The 17204-nt window shown below is 50.2% G+C and overlaps 1 protein-coding gene across 1 annotated transcript in view; it reads left to right on the plus strand.

Moving 5' to 3' along the window:
- The window catches only part of PCSK6 (proprotein convertase subtilisin/kexin type 6), a 297468-nt gene that overhangs the window by 269728 nt on the left and 10536 nt on the right, over positions 1-17204 (plus strand). The window contains exons 17-19 of the mRNA XM_004372641.1: positions 2783-2979; positions 5052-5139; positions 9680-9783. Coding sequence (XP_004372698.1) covers positions 2783-2979; positions 5052-5139; positions 9680-9783 — 389 coding nt within the window. The remainder of the gene's footprint in view (positions 1-2782; positions 2980-5051; positions 5140-9679; positions 9784-17204) is intronic.

Genomic DNA, 17204 nt, shown 5'->3' on the forward strand with positions numbered 1-17204 from the left:
TACAGATTGTTTCGTGACCTTGGTTGCAATCCCCACAATGTGTCAGCACTCTCCCCATTTCCTAGCGGGGTTCCCCATTTCCGTTAGTCTGGTTTCCCTGTCCTTCCCTGTCTTTTCATCTTTGGTTTTGGGCAGATGTTGCCCTTTGGTCTCATATAGTCAGTTGTTCTAAGAAGCACATTCTTCACAGATGATGATGTTTATTTTAGAGTCCTGTCTATTATGTGGCTGAAGATGGCCTCCCAAAGTGTCTATAGTTTCAAGTTAGAAGGTTGTCAGTGCAATAGTCTTGAGGTTTCCTCCAATGTCTTTCAGACCAGTAAGTCTGGTCTTTTTTTTTTTTTTTTTTTAATTCTGTTCTGTATTTTTTACCCATTCTAACCAGAACCTTCTATTGTGATCCTGGTCAGAGTGGTCGGTAGTGGTAGCTGGGCACTATCTAGTTCTTCTGGTCTCAGGCTAGAGGAAGCTGCCGTTCATGAGGGCGACTAGTCCTTTGGATTAATTGCTTCCTTGAGTCTTTGGTTTTCTTCGTTTTCCTTTGCTCCAGGCAGGAAGAGACCAATTGTTGCTTCTTAGATGGCTACTCACAAGCTTTTAAGACCCCAGACACTATTCACCAGGCTAGGGTGTAGAACATTGTCTTTATGAACTGTGTTTTGCCAGTTGACCTAGATGTCCCACAAGACGGTGGTCCTTAGCCTTCACGTCCAGTAGTTAGGTCCTGACATTTAAGTAGTTTCTATAACTGTGCCCCTATATGCTCTATTATGTATATGAGTATACATGCAGCATTTACAAATAGGTATGTAGGAATATCCACATCCTAAGAACAGAATTTATTGGCTTACAGTTCTGGAGGCTGGAAGTCCAGATCAGGGTATCAGCTGTGTCAGTTCCTTCTGAGGGTTCCATGCCTCCCGCCTAGCTTCTGGTGGCTGCCGGCAATCCTTGACATTCCTTTGCTGCTTGCCGATGCATCTGCATATGGTGTCTTCTCCTGTGTGTGTGCCTCTGTCTCCATGTCTTTCCTCTTTTATAAAACCACTCAGAAGCAGGGGCAGATTATCCAATAGGCAAGGTAAGCACAGTGCTTACCTTACTTACCAGATCATCTGTAGTGAACAATTTCACATTTTTTCACATCAGAGATTCTGCTTCTAGGTGTGGCCAACATCTTTCTCTCTCCCAACCCCACAACACCTTTCCACAGAATCAAAGCCTCTTTTCAAATTTACAATCCCTGATGGCCGGATGGCCCAGTAAGCAAGGTAAGCATGGGCTTACTAGTGCTTACTAGTCTGCAGTGACATTGTTCACTCCAGATGATCTGGTAAGCAAGGTGAGCATGGGATAATCTGCCCCTGCTCTGAAGGGGTTAGGTTTAGGACCCCCCACTCCAGTATGATCTCATTAACCGATAACATTTACAAAGAAAAGCCGTATTTCCCCAATGTCACATTCACCAACGCAAGGGAGAGGACTTCAACACATCTTTTGGGGGGACACAGTTCAGTCCATAACCAGTCGTGTTGAGCAGGCCAAGGTGGCCACTGGTGAACGTATGCAAAGGTGGTTTTAGGGCTTGTGTTGTACTCAGCCACCCTGTCTCCTCACTGCCAACTGGGATGGTGTGGCCTCACACAGCCTGAGCCTCCTTGTTCATTTCTCAGTCTTTTGTCACGAGCTGGGTGTCAGTTTTATACATGCTCTCCTGGGAGCTCCCCAGAGGGCCGGTGAGCCTTGCCGCCACCCCCAGAGGGGTAGGCCTTTGGGGCTCTGACCTGCGGGCCCCAGGCCGTGGCTAACTGCCCAAGACCAGGTTGGCCCTTCCCAGCGAGTCTGCTCTCCTGTGTGTCCCTGCCACCAGGCGCTGAGCTCTGCTCCGTAGACCCTCCTCCAGCTCTGCACCACCCTCTTCCTCCTCCATCCAGCCTTCCCGGACCAGTCTCATTTTACACCCTCCTGAGTACCTCCCACGGGGAGATCTGGGCAGACAGATCCACCCCTAAACCTGCCCCCACCCCAGCCTAAATCTGACACACCTGCTCTCTCTCACGCTACACCTGCCAGCTTCAGCCACACCCGGGTGATCCTGCACAAAGGGAGATCCGGCCTCATTCCCACCACCCCATGGAGGGGATTCTCTGCCCCGCCACTCCTGCCTAATTCTCACTGGGTGATCACTGCTTGGCGGCAGCTTACCTACCGCCCTGAACACCCCATCCTGGCTGTGTTGTCCTCAGCAGCGGAAAGACATCCGCGAGTATTCATAGCAGAGGCGTGGCCAGTGCATGCGGCGGAGCTCGTGTGGGCACAGCTCTCTCACACCCGGGGAGTTCCCAAACACACCTGCGCTCAACCTACTGAGCCGTGAGAGTGGCCAGCAGACCCCGAGGGGGTGCCAGAGCCCAAAGCTCCAGAAGTCAATACCATCATCTTGGTGCCTTCGGGACACCAAACACAGCTTGAGGCCCTCCTGCTGGGGCAACTCTGAAAAGAAAGGACTGAGAGGGTCCCATTAGAGTCCTTGGAGCCTCCACCTATGTTCCTACAAACCTCCCACCTGCACCAAGACCCAGGTTTTAATGGTTCAGAATGCACACCTGGGGCCTTTGTTCCTTCACAGTTTTGTTAACTCGGGATGGGCCCCTAAGGCTTGGGGAGACCCTTTGAAGCCAGCTGCCCTGACTTGGACTGGCCGGGGATGGCTGGCAGGGCAGGCGGGCGGCAGGGTGGTCTGGGCTGAGTTGGAAAGGCCTCACAGCCCTGCTCCCCACAGGAAGTGCGTGAGCACGTGCCCCTTAGGCTACTTCGCGGACACAGCAGCAAGGCGCTGCCGCCGGTGTCACAAGGGCTGCGAGTCCTGCTCGGGTAAGGCCCCCACCCAGTGCCTGTCTTGCCGCAAGGGGTTTTACCACCACCAGGAGATAAGCGCCTGTGTGACCCTGTGTCCAGTGGGATTTTACGCTGATGAAAGTAAGTGCACGTCCCGGGGTACAAGAAATGAGTCCATGCCCCTTTGGCAAAGCTCCCTCTGCTGACCTGTGCTTCCTGTATGCGGTGTTCTGAGGGAGATGGGTGGGGAGGGAGGGATGACGAAACCAAAGCAGTCAGCCCTGTGAGTTGGTGGCAGTTCATGTACAAACCTGGCCCGGACCTGGGGTGGTGCGGGGAATTTCCCATGTTGGCAGGTCGCTGCCGGTCACTGATGAAGGATGGAGAAGCTGAGGAGCAAGCCCGCTCCAGCTCGGTCTGACTTTAGGCATTCAAAGAGGGGGCGCTAAGGGCGCCCTGCAGTCCTGCAATTTCCCACCTGGGAAGGCTGCGCCACCTGCACTTCTGTAGCACAGGTTGCGTGCATGGAGCGGGCGAGTGGATCCAGCACAAGTTGATGGAATCATCAAGGAGAGTCCCTCCTGGGAGGAACTGCTGAGTGGAAGCTTGGACTTAAGTACAGGTTTACCATCCTCCATAAATGAAGATGAGCCTCCAGCCTGGTGCCGGCTGGGCTCAGGAGACCAGTTAACCAGTTGCTGTCAAGTTGACACTGACTTATGCTGACCCCATATGTGTCAGAGTAGAACCGTGCTCTGTAGGGTTTTCAATGGCTGATTTTTTGGAAGTAGATCACCAAGCCTTTTTTCAGAGACACCTCTGGGTGAACTCAAACCTCCAACCTTTTAATCAGCAGCTGAGCACGTTAACTGTTTGCACCACCCAGGGACTTGGGAGAAGGGATGGTTAATTTCTGCTAAGCACTTTACCAATCCCATCATGTAGCCTGGCCACACCCCTGAGCAGTGGGTGATCGGAGAGGGTAAAAGGCCCACAACTGGTAAGAGCAGGCTGGGATTGAACTCAGAGCAGGGGCACCAGCTATCCTGCCTTTCCGCTTGCCCACTGGGTGGGCCTGCAGTACCAGTCACGGGAAGGTGGGCAGGATGGGCAGGGGCTTGAGACTTCATGCCAGTATTTCACCAACTGACCTAGCCGTGGAAGAGGTGCTACGGAGCATTTTGGTTAAGTGAAAGGATAGTTCTCAAACAAGTTATGAAGAAGTAAGCATTTTGATTCCTGCAGTCTTGCAGGTAGCGGGCCTTCCCTCTCTGGGCCCTTGTGAGCAGGAGGCATCCTTTACTGCCTGTCATGGCATTGCTCTTACTCCTGTGGAGGAGGGGCCAGAACGTCTTTAAAGGCACATAAAGCTATCACGTAATCTGAGTCTCTTTGAGGGAAAACAAGTAGTCACGCAAGACCCATTTCACTGCCTTGTAACCCCTGCCCTGGGCTGCCAAACAGAGCTGTTTCTGGTGCGGCCTCCATCACCCCAGCCCCTCCCAAGGCAGCACTGGCCACACTCCTTTACCCACCATCCTCACTGGGCACCGCCGCTTGTGGGTGATGCCACGGGCGGGGCCTGGGGAAGGATGCAGCCCTGACCTTGCAGGACTGGGACCGTCTCTCTGGGAGGCGAGGCCCAGTGTGCCCCCACCACTCAGGAGTCACACAGGTGGTATTTGATGAGGTGCCACAGTGAGTGATCTAGATCGTAACTTATGCAAACGCAGGTGGGAGCTGTGGTTGCCCAGAGTTCCCCACAAGGGGTGGTGGGCTGTCATGGGTTCAGCAGAGACCCCCTGTGAAAACACTGAGCTGAGAGACGACCAGGCTCCCTGTCACTTTGATGAAGATTTGCACCTGATTAATCTCTTGGCTCGTCTGCCCAGTGTTGGCTTCAGTCCCTGTGGAAATGAGCAGAACTGGGCAGGTCTCCCCTGGAAAGGGGCCACCTCTGAAGCCTCACGCTTGCTGGAGAACCTTCATTTACCTTAGGAAGGAGAAGAGAGAGGCTCCGTGATCCCACACTTGAGCACCTGTTCTCACCATGGCCTTTGGCTGTCTCATGAATTCTTGTCCATTCTGTAGACCAGCCCTGGTGAAGAGCTCTTCCTGCAGCCCACTTTGCAACGCTACAGTCTTGTGTGCCCAGATTCCATTTGCCGCTGTTCTTCCCCTCCCCTTTTCCTCATCATGCTATTTTTCTCCAGGTCAGAAAAACTGCCTTAAATGCCACCCAAGCTGTAAAAAGTGTACTGATGAGCCAGAGAAGTGCACCATCTGTAAAGAAGGATTCAGGTAAGGCCTTCACTTCAAACCTGAAGAATGCCAATGGGTGTATACTCTTTGGGGATCGCGTAATTGATTTATGAAGTTTTTGCATCTTTTCCTAAAAGCTAAAATTTCAGAGGCCCAAAGCCTCTCAGGGTAAGGATTCCGAATCTGTTAATCATATTTCCACTTATAGATTATTGTTGTTTAGGGTGGGAAGTTAGAGGATGGGTGAAATTTCTGGATTTTATACATTTGGAAAATTGGTAAAAGCAACAGTTTGTGGCAGTATAAAGTAGAGCTTACTGCTGGAAGGGTGAGGAGCTCTTAAGGGAGGCACAGGTCTCCCCTCTTTTAGGTGCCAGTAACTCCACCTCCTCCACTTTCCTTCCCGGACCTGGCAAGGGGTGGACTGTGGGGGAGCACCACCCACCCTGCTCTCCTATCTCTCTTTTTTCCCCAGTTTCTCATATCTTCCTCCAGTTGGGGAGCTTGCTCCCTGAGGAAGCTCTTTAGATCCCTGGTCCCTGAGGAAGTTCTTTAGATCCCTGGTTTCCCCTGTGCCACTCAGCTCAGCACACTTTCCCTTAAAAAAATGTTACTGGGATAATGGTTTCTATTGGAATATGTTTAAATGCTTGTTTAGCCTGTTGAATGCAATCAAGTGTACAGTATTTGTTCTTCCAAGTTAGTATGTAGAAACTACTTTATTAGAAATCATGCTGCGAACATTCCCACCATGGAAAGGAAGCGATGCCATGGAAAGGAAGCCAGGCCTGCATTTTAGGAAGAAAGGGGAAAGGTCAGCTAAAATAGCGCGTCTCACCCCATGCTGTGTGCAGGAATCACCAGGGCTGTTGTGAAAATGCAGATTCTGATCCAGCAGGTCTGGTGGGGCCTGAGACTCTGCATTTCTAATGCTCCCAGGCGATGCACCTACTGCGGTCCAGTAGCACCCTTTGCGTCGGGAGGACCTAGAGGACTTCAGCCCACCTCCCTCCTGCCTTCAGACTCCCTCCACCCCAGTGCTGCTAGGACTGAGATTCACCAATGGAGACTGTTCTTTGGGAGGAAGAAGGGAAGGAAGCAAACTTTCTGAGCGTCTGCTCTTATTCTTGGTCCTTCCAGCAATGTTGCCTCATTTATAATCTTCACAGCAACCCATGAAGTAGATAGTTGTATTGTGCCCACTTACAAACACCTGGCCTGGGAAGCACTGGGTCACTGCCTCAGTGAGGTTGCTTATATCTTGCCCCTTTCTTCCAGACCAGGGAATTGGGAAGAAAAGGGTCCACAGACCTGGGGTCTGGAGAAGGGACAGAAGCAGAGCCCCCAAAGCAATACTTACCAAACCTGCTGTCATTTCAACTTGTTAGCTGGACAGGGAAGGATTAGGAGTGGAGGGATGAACTGGTTAGGAAGGACATCTCCAGAAGGGAAAAGGGCAAGAAGAAGCAGGAGGAGCCATGTACTTGGCAATGGTGGCCACTGAGGGGCCTGGGAGAGGCTGGCTGTGAGGTCCCAGGCCCGGCCAGCCAGGACGACACCTCCTGCTATGATCCTCAACCCCACCCTGGAAACTGAAGGGGTCAGGGAGGGATGACCCATGGTTCCAACTCACTAGAGCCCGCCTCCCAGGGAACTCCTCTCTGCTTCTGTGGGAGAGGTGAGGTCAGATACTCAGTTCAGGAATGGTATCACGAGGAGAAGTGGCTCTTGGTAGTAGCCACACAGGTAAAAGCAGTGGGTCCCAGCAAGGGCAAGCTTCCAGAGAGGTGAGCAAAATCTGAAAAACATCGGCAGCCCTAATCCACCAAAAGCTTTTTTTTAATTGCCCAATGTCCTCTTAAGCTGTGACTTCAAATTGTCACTCTCATGCTAAAGCACTGAAGAGACCAGCTGCGGTGCTGCCTTCCGGCGATCCTTCTCTTTAGGGGAAGAAATACAGGAAGATTTAAAGGGGGAAGGAAGCAGCGGTTATTAGAGGCATGATTTAACTGCATGCGCAGCAGCCCTGATGTGTGGTGAGGAAGAGCCCTGGGTGTGTGTTCGCCTCCACGGGGAGGGGCTTGTGGGTCCCCAGCCTGCAACAGACATCTGTCCCCTTAATGCAGGAGTCTGGCTCCAGCAGATACACCCAGAGACCTTGGAAAATAGGTTTAGTGGCAAAGCCATTTAAAATGTTTGTATCAAACACAGCATAATCTCAGGAAGTGAGGAAATAATATTTATACTTGCCATGTGCCAGATGCTGCTCTGATGCTTTACATGCATTAGCTCATTTGGTCCTCAAAGCACCATGTGATGTAGGAACCACTGAACCCGTCAACAGAGGCCCAGAGAGGCTAAGTGGCTTGCCCAGGGTTGCACAGCTAGGAAGTAGCAGAGCCTGGGTCCCAGTTTGGGCAGCCCAGCTCCAGAGTCCATGCTCATGAGCTGCACATATGCTGTGTCTTAGTCAGAGTTCTCTAGAGAAACAGAACCAGTGATATATAGAGGGAGAAAGAGAGAGAAAGATCTACTTCAAGGAGTGGGCTCATGCAACTGTGAGGGGCTGGCAAGTCCAAGATCTGTAGGTCAGGTGACAGGAAGAGTATGGCACAGAGTCCTGCCAAAGTGTCTGTTTATAGTCTGGAGGCACAGCTCACCCTAGAGAAATTTCCTTTTCAACTGATTGATTGATTGTATTAGATTAGATTACATTATGGAGGTCATTACATTACATGTAAGCTAATCACATTACATTAGATTACATTATGGAACAGCAACAAGACTAGTGTTTGGCCAAACAACTGGGAACCATAGCCTAGCCAAGTTGACACATAAAATTGACCATCACACACTGCCTCACTGGAACAAGGAGAGGGCAGGCACCCAGTGAGGTTAAAGAAGGAAACAGGGCCTGGTAGGTCCTAGTAGTGGGTTAAATTTGAAGTCCTTTGTGAAGCCACAGAAGATTTCAAGCCAGGGCGCAGCAGGAGCAAATGTGGGTTTCAGGATCAGCCTTGCCACCCCCACCCCACTCACATGGTATTGCGAGGGTTTTGACCAACTACAAAGTTAGAGAGAGCCATGTCCACACAAGACCCACTCACTGCTGATACCAACCACAAGTTCAAGGGATTCCCAAAACCACCCTCAGGTTCCGTGATTTGCTAAAAGGATTCACAGAATTCACTGGAAACTGTTCTACTCACAGTTGTGGTTTATTACAGCGAAGGATACAGATCAAAATCAGCCAAGGGAAGCAGCGCATGGGGCAGAGTCAGGGGAAGGACCACACACGTCCTCTCCCAGGGGAGTCAAGATGCATTACTTTTCTGGGATCGGTGTGTGACAATGTACACAGAGTATTGCCAACCAGAGAACCTCCCCCAGCCTCAGTGTCCAGAGTCTTTATTGGGGCTTTATCATGTTGGCATGATTGATTATCCACATGGCTGATCTCAGTCTCCAGCCCCTCTGGGTGTTACCCACACCCCCACCCTAAATCACATTGTTGGTCTTTCTGGCAAGGCCAGTCCTCACCGTAAGGTATGGCCAGCCCCCATCTTAAATCATATTGTTAGCCAAGACAAAGGTCAGACATCTTTTGAGGCAAAATTAAATTCTTTATTACACAATTATAAATGCCAAAACCTCACGGAAGGCTCAGACCAGGGTGAGCCTGTGTGTCTCAGTTGGGTTCTCTAGAGGAGCAAAACCAGTGGAACGTATATATGTGTATAAATACATATAGAGAGATACTTCAAGGAAATGGTTCACACAGTTGTGGGGCTGGCAAGTCGCAAATCCATAGGTCAGGCAGCAGGCTGGAGACCTTTGCTGAGTCATGGGATTGTGGAGGCTAGCGAATCCAAAATCTACAGGTCAGGCAGCAGGCCAGAGACTTCTGCAAGCTTATGTCCCGGAAACCAGAGGTCAGATGACGCAAAGTGTGCAGGGTCGTGAGCGAGCTTTGCCAGGACATCCATTGATATACTAGAGGATGACTACACTCCCAAGGAAGTTCCTCTTTCAAATGATTGGTTGATCACATCAGATCACATTATGGAAGGTCATGACATGACATGACATGATGTTACTTGACATTACATTACAGAACAGCAACCAGTCCAGTATCTGCCAAACCAATGAGAATCATAGAGTGGCCAAGTTGGTACATAAAATTAGCCATCACACTGGGCCAGTGTGCCCTCAGGGGTCACCCATATGTGCTCAAGTGCCCCCTCTTGAGTTTGGGAAACATCAGTGAAGAGAAGCCACCAGGAGAGAACCCGAGTACGTGGGCTCTTGCACGGAGAGAAGGACCGCGGGACCTTGGGGGGAGCCTTGGGGCCAATGGCCTGATGGTGGTGGCCCTGGTCCCCAGACCCAGGATGCCCACTGCAGCGGGCCTTCAGCTGGCTACAGTACAGCTTCTCTGCTTTCATTAGCTGTTAAGTGACACAAGTAGCTGTGCTTCAGGAACTTTCGTGTCTTCTCGTAAAAGGCTTTTGAGGGCAACTGTAACTTGCTTTGGACTTTGGGATGAATTTGGGAACCTGCCTTGTTTTCTTTCCAACAGCCTTGTGAGGGATACCTGCCTTCCAGACTGTGAGCCAGGCACCTACTTTGACTCAGAGCTGATCCGATGCGGGGAGTGCCACCCCACCTGCCAGACCTGTGTTGGTGAGTCTGCCACTTGCAGGGGCCTTGATCTCTACACCAGACAGTCGTATCCTGGGCAGCAGGGGCCCGCCAGCTAATCATCCTGAAATGGAGATGGTCCTGGACGTCATGGCCTTGCACATTTATTGCAGCATTAAAACCTGAAGGACCACTTTGAACAAGCATGCAGGGGTTTCCGAGCGTGAGAAGCCCACCGAGTGGTGGGTGTTTTCAGTCTGTGAGGGAACGCTAACCGCATCCCTACCTTGCCGGGAGCTCCACCCCTGCTGTGGAGTGGGTCTGACTGTGCACACACTCAAAGGTACAGAGGCGGGCGAGGTGAGGGAGGGACAAAGCCTTCAGATTGCTTTTGTTTTTGTTTTTCTTTTTATTGTGGTGAAAATGTACACAACGAAACATACGCCAACTCAACAATTTCTATGTGTATAATTCAGTGCAGTGATTACATTCTTCAAGTTGTATAACCATTCTCACTATCCTTTTCCAAATTATTCCACCATTAATATAAACTCAATACCCCCTAAGCAAAAACTCCCGCTTACCACCCCTAGTAAAAAATAATAATTTTTGATTCCTATATATTTGCTTATTTCATGTGAGATCGTATAGTATTTGTCCTTTTACGACTGACTTAAAAGCTTTAATTTTTTACATAGCCTTAGTTCTTTTTACGTGTCTTTGCTTATTCTGAACACATTAATCAAAGAGGAAATGACAATACAAACAATTTCACATATAGCGTGTTTCCCACAGAGACCCTCATCCCGATGTCTCCCAGGCACCCTTTTTCTGCAGAGTAGTGAAGAAGGCATTCCTTTTATTAAGTTCCATTCTGCTGAGTTATTTGCACAAGGAAGTTGAAGTACAGTGTGAGTTTGTGACCTCAGAAACATTCCAAGTTATGTCTACTCCTCTTGACCCTCCTTCTGCCCCCCCCCCCGCACCTTGGTCCCTGTCCTAAGAGGCCCACATGAGGTGAGTGTTGCTGCAGTCACTATTCAAAAATGAAGTCTCTGCTGAATCACCGTCGCCACACCCTCCTTGGTGTGTCCTGGTGAGCATTGGGCACTATCAGCTGTGCCTCCAAGGGTGGACATGCCAGAGAACTGGGGCGTCCCGGCGCAACTGGGGCTGGAGCCAAGGCAGGCATCCTGCAGCCTGTGGGAGGCCCACCTCAATGCCCTCCTGGGACAGCCCCTAAAGGAGCCAGCGCACGGGGTGTAGAAGGGCACCCACCGCTGGCAGCTCAGTGGGTTTTCCTTGCAGTCTACCCTTGTATTCATCTCCTGGGGCTGCCATATGCAAGCCGCGGGCTGGGTGATGTTGATCAACAGGAATATGTCATCACACCCTTCTGGAGGCTACAAGTTCAAATCAATGTGACAGCAAGGTGGTGCTGCCTCTGAAGGCTCTAGGGGAAGATTCTCTCTGGCCTCCTCCAGCTTCTGCCAGCCCGGGGTGTTCTTGCTTTTGGCAGCACTACTCCAGTCTCTGCCTCTGTTGTCACGTGGCCACCTTGCCTCTCTCTATCGCTGTGTCTCTTTTCAAAGGCGCTGCACATATAGGATTAGGACCCACCCTACTCCAATATGACCTGTTAACCTAACCAATAACGTCTTCAAAGACCCTACTTCCAAACAAGGTCTTAGAAGTTAGGACTTAAACATGTCTTTTGGAGGGTGCATTCAGTCCATAACCTGGTTGCATTTTTGTCTATCATTTTTATTCCTTGTTTGAGTCTTCGTTTGGCCCTGTTGATTAAGGAGCATTGCTGACGTAGATTGTTTAAACATCATATCCATACAATTCAGGGATGCAGCTTTGAGTTCAGTAATTCAACTTACTTTTCTTTCTTCAAGTCCCCAGGCTGCCTGATGGCAACCAGCTTTAGAGTCACTTCTAGGTTTTCTCAGCTTCAACCCGGGGATGTCTGTGCCCCTTCAGGCCCTTCATTCACGTGTGCAGGTTAACTGCTCTGTAGGAGATCCTCCTCCCCACATCCTTCTCCTCTGGATTTGTGCTGTGCTCCTAGGCGCTCAAGCATCCACCCCCAGGCAGCCACTGGGAAGAGGGGCCCCCCTTCTCGGCCTGCATTGTCTTCCTACTAGAGGCATCTTGCTCCCATGACAGCTGTTCCAATGCCCCCCACCCAGGTGCATCCTAGCTCTCCCAAATGGCACCCTCAGCTCCTCACCCTTGGGGCCCCTAGGAACTCCAGGGCCCCCATGCAGCCTCCCCTGCCACAGGCCTGCCTGCACTCCTGCTGGGCCACACTTACGGGGCAAGCTTGCCCCTGCGAGCGCCCACCCGGTCCAGAGATTTCAGAACAGGCAGCAGGGCCCCCGGCCACTGTGCAGAACACCATCCAGGATGACCTTCACCCACAGGGGACCTACCCAGCTCCTGCCTCTCTCCTCTCTTTCCCAAACTCAAGCTCAGAGCTCTTTCTCTAGACTTGGGGGAAGATGGAAGGGATGTGCTGCCTGTTCACACCCCTTCTCAAATCTCCTGTCCTACACCAGACCCTGGCCACTTAGAGCCACAAGCCAAGAGTCCAGCCGCTGTGTTACTTCTTCAAGCAACAGGCACTCACCCAGCTGCTGAATTGAGGTTGGGGTCAGCAAGGGAGGCAGGCGAGGCCCGGCCCTGGCAGACACTGCCCACCCGTGCACCTTGCCAGCTTACTAAGCTGCACCATCACTGGGAGACTGGTTGGCAAGATCCCAGGCCTCGGACACACGCTCCACGCTCTCCTGTCTTCTCTTATTTAGAGCATTAATTCCGCAGGTGAGAGATCTGCCACCACAGGCTTTTCTGGGGCTTCAGGTTCTCACGTGGGAGATGGTGTCTGAAGCAGCTGGGGCTCAGCGTGGCTTGCCTTCCCATCTGCCCACTGTCTCTCTCTCTCAGCAGTCTTCCTTCTGGGCAGCCTTTCACAGGAGGGTCACATGCGTCCAAGCAGCGAAGCCTTGTCAGCCTCCCCCAGCAGCAGAGTAGCCACCCGCGCGGTGGCCAGAGCCAATTTCAGGCTGCCCCGCGGGGCCCAATGCACAGTTCTCTGGGGGGCAAGCCCTCGTACTGGAGCATGGGGCTGGCGCAGGTCGAGCCCTCCCCAGCTGCCATCCCTGTATCACCTCCTGAGCGCCTCTATCCCCACTGTGTATGCGAGGACACTGAGGCCCAGAGGGGCTGCATCTCCCAGAGCACTCAGCTGCACCCCAATCTGGTCTGAGAGGATATCTCTCTTCTGTCTGGTGGGATTTAGCTAACCTCCAGAAGGTGGGAAAGCACGTATGGAAGTAATGGGAAAGCCCTCGGCGCGGTATTTTTGTGTCCGTGACGTGTAGGTGCTGGGTCAGCATTGTGGTGTGTGCCTGGTGCGGTGGCCAGGGACCCACACTCAGAAGAGCCCACACTTGGGGTTGGATGCTCTGTGACTGCCGTCTTGAAATCACTGACAATTTTACTTTACATTTGTGTTCTGTAAGTGAAGTCCAATGGGACAGCAGAGCACGCGCCTCTGCTCACAGTGGTCGCCCTCCAGCCATCTCCCTGATTCCCCAGGACCGGTCCTGGGCTGCCCGCCCCCTCGCCCTGTGGAGCCCTCCCTGCTCCCAGTTAGTGACCACTGCTGCCCAGCCCTGTGGGAGCCTGGACATGGGGAGGGTCAGGGTGAGGTGCACATGCCCATGGCATTTCAGGGTGGGGCGGTAACCATCCCCACTCCAGGCTGGCAGTGCCACAGTGCAGTCCAGGTCCCCTGCAGGTCCTGGCATGGAGATGTAACCTCTTGTGTGTCGCCCATCTGCCCTGGGTTGGTGTGGCAGCGCTGTGGGAGAGGGAGATGCCTGGCTGGACTCACCGCCCCCAGGAGGGAGTGAGGGGACCCAGCAGCAGTGGGTCACACGCACACAGGCACACATATGACAAGTCTCAAGGCGGTGCCCCCAGGCACCTGTGAGGATCTGCACTGCCCTATGAGTATCCCCATGCCCAAAGGGGCTTTAGGGAATTAATTAGCATTAATAATTATTATTATTATATTGTAATAATTAGCATTGATAACAAAAAAAAGTAATAGTTTGAGAGGGAGATAATGGAAGAAAGGAAAACATTTTACATTCTAGTACCTTTAGCTGTGCATCTTTCCTGCTTTTTGAGCAAGGGGCTCCATGCTTTTATTTCATCCGGGGCCTGCAAATTCCACAGCAGGAGGTCCTGTGTTAAGAGTCACCCACTTTGCTGTTAGTGCTGTGTATATGGATGCTTTCCCGGCATCCAAAGCCTGTAAAGCTGTGTGTCTTCATAGAATCCTTAAGAGACTTCAACCAAGTTATAAAATTTGTAGTTTTTACTAGTTGTGAAGATAGTTTGTTTAGAAAATTTGTATTTAATCAGTTTTTTTTTTAATTATTTTGCTTTAAGTGAAAGTTTACAATTCAAGTTAGTTTCGCATACAAAAATTTATACACACTTAGTTATGTGACCCTAGTTGCTCTCCCCATACTGTGACGGCACACTCCTCCTTTCCACCCGATTTCCCTTGTCCATTCAACCAGCTCCTGACCCTGTCTACCTTCTCATCTCACCTCCAGACAGGAGCTGCTCATTTAGTCTCATGTATCTACTTGAGCTAAGAAGCACACTCTTCACAAGTATCATTTTATGTCCTATAGTCCAATCTAATCTTTGTCTGAAGAATCGGCCTCAGGAATGGTTTTAGTTTTGGGCTAACAGAGAGTTCAGGGGCCATGTCTTCCAGGGTCCCTCCATTAACTCTGGTCTTTTTACTAAAATTTGAGTTCTGCACCCCACTTTTCTCCTGCTCCATCAGGGACTCTGTGTTGTGTTTCCTGTCAGGGTGGTCATTGGTGGTAGCTGAGCACCATCCAGTTCTTCTGGTCTCAGGCTGATGGAATCTCTGCTTTATGTAGCCCTTTTTGTCTCTTGAGCTAATATTTTCCTTGTGTCTTTGGTGTTCTTCATTCTCCTTTGCTCCAGGTGGTTGGGACCAATTGATGCATCTTAGATGGCCACTTGCTAGCTTTTAAGACCCCAGATGCCACCCAGGAAAGTGGGATGCAGAACATTTTCTTAATAAACTTTGTTAGGCCGATTGACCTAGATGTCCCCTGAAACCGTGGTCCCCAGACTCCCGCCCCTGCCTCCCTGTCTTTCAAAGTGTTTGGTTGTATTCAGGAAACTTCTTAGCTTTTGGTTTAGTCCAGTTGTGCTGACTTCCCTGTATGTGTGTTGTCCTTCCCTTCACCTAAGATAATTCTTGTCTACTATCTAGTTAGTGAATACCCCTCTGACTCCCTCCCCACCCTTGTAACCATCAAAGAATGTTTTCTTCTGTGTTTAAACCTTTTCTTGAGTTCTTATAATATGGTCTTATACAATATTTGTCCTTTTGTGACTGACTAAATTCACTCAGCATAATGCCTTCCAGATTCCTCCATGTTATGTTTCACGGATTCATCGTTGTTCTTTATCATTGCATAGTATTCCATTGTGTGAATACACCATAATTTATTTATCCATTTGTCTGTTGATGGGTACCTAGATTGTTTCCATCTTTTTGCTATCGTGAACAGTGCAGCAGTGAACATGGGTGTGCATATATCTATTCATGTGGTAGCTCTTATTTCTCTAGGATATATTCCAAGGAGTGGGATTGCTGGATCGTAGGGTACTTCTATTTCTAGCTTTTTAAGGAAGCACCAAATCGATTTCCAAAGTGGTTGTACCATTTTACATTCCCTCCAACAGTGTATAAGTGTTCCAGTCTCTCCACAACCTCTCCAACATTTATTATTTTGTGTGTTTTGGATTAATGCTAGCCTTGTTGGGGTGAGATGGTATCTCATTGTGGCTGTGATTTGCATTTCTCTAATGGCTAATGATCGTGAGCATTTCTTCATGTGTCTGTTAGCCACCTGAATGCCTTCTTTGGTGAAGTGCCTGTTCATATCATTTGCCCATTTTTTAATTGGGTTATTTGTCTTTTTGTTGTTGAGGTGTTGCCTTATTTTGTAGATTTTAGAGGTTAGACACTGATTGGATTTGTTGTAGCCAAAAATTTTTTCCCAGTCTGTAGGTTGTCTTTGTACTCTTTTGGTGAAGTCTTTTGATGAACGTAAGTGTTTGATTTTTAGGAGCTCGCAGTTATCTAGTTTGTCTTCTGGTGCTTGTGCATTGTTACTTATGGTTCGTATTGTGTTTATGCCATGTATTAGGGCTCCTAGCATTGTTCATATTTTTTCTTCCATGATGTTTATCGTTTTAGATTTTATATTTAGGTCTTTGATCCATTTTGAGTTAGTTTTTGTGCATGGTATGAGGTATGGGTCTTGTTTCATTTTTTTGCAGGTGGATATCAGTTCTGCCAGCACCATTTGTTAAAGAGACTGTCTTTTCCCCAGTTAATGGACTTTGGGCCTTTGTCACATATCAGCTGCTCATAGGTGGACGAATTTACATCTGGATTCTCAATTCTGTCGCACTGGTCTAAGTATCTGTTGTTGTACCAGTGCCAGGCTGTTTTGACTATTGTGGTGGTTATTAGGTTCTAAAATCAGGTAGTGTGAGGCCTCCCACTTTGTTCTTCTTCAGTAATGCTTTACTTACCCGGGGCCTTTTCACTTTCTATATGAAGTTGGTGATTTGTTTCTCCATCGCATGTGTTTAATCAGTTCTTAAGTTTCACAAATTGAGCACCAGACAAAGAACAAACAAGAATGAGCGTCCTTTCCCACCACAGGAGTCCGTGGGTCATTGGAGCTCCCCGCTGGGGAAAGACCATGGGTGACAAGGGTTTCAGCAGGTAAGGCAGGAAGAAGAGCAAGAGCCCAGCCGACCAGCACACATCCTCCCTGAGTAAGGCCCATCTGAATGCCCTTGACCTCAGCTTTGGCCTCCAGAGCTCCCTGGAGATAAATGAGGGGTAGGGAAGCACTGGCCAAAGCATGAGAGGAAAGGTTGCCCCAAGAAGAGAGCAGCTTTCAGGCTAGGAAGACAGAGCAGCCTGCCTTGTCCCTGAGGGCAGCTCTTCAGCACGCCACAGGAAGACACGCGGAGACTGGGGCCGGCCAGCAGCAGCCCAGAACCCCTGCAGGAGGGCAGGCAGTATGACGCCCACCCTTGGGGCTCCTGCCCAGCCTGTCCTCCCCCCACCTCAGCCTCTCACTCACGGTCTTGTGGTCTTCTCGGCATCACTTTTCCTGACAGTCAAAGGAGGAGTTTAGCTGGATGAGCTCAATATTCCCTTCAAGGGCATAAAGCTATGGTTCTAAGTTGTGTAACTGGCCATCAGAGCAGAGAGCCTGCAGCTGGCGGCTGCCCTGGGCCCCACAGGGCTGCGGAATGTCTGCAAAGAGTCTTGCCTTGACACAGCAGGGAGGTCCATCTTATTCAGAAGT

The sequence above is a fragment of the Trichechus manatus genome, unplaced genomic scaffold (genome assembly GCF_000243295.1).
Source record: "Trichechus manatus latirostris isolate Lorelei unplaced genomic scaffold, TriManLat1.0 scaffold00019, whole genome shotgun sequence".
NCBI classification, from domain to species: Eukaryota; Metazoa; Chordata; class Mammalia; order Sirenia; family Trichechidae; genus Trichechus; species Trichechus manatus.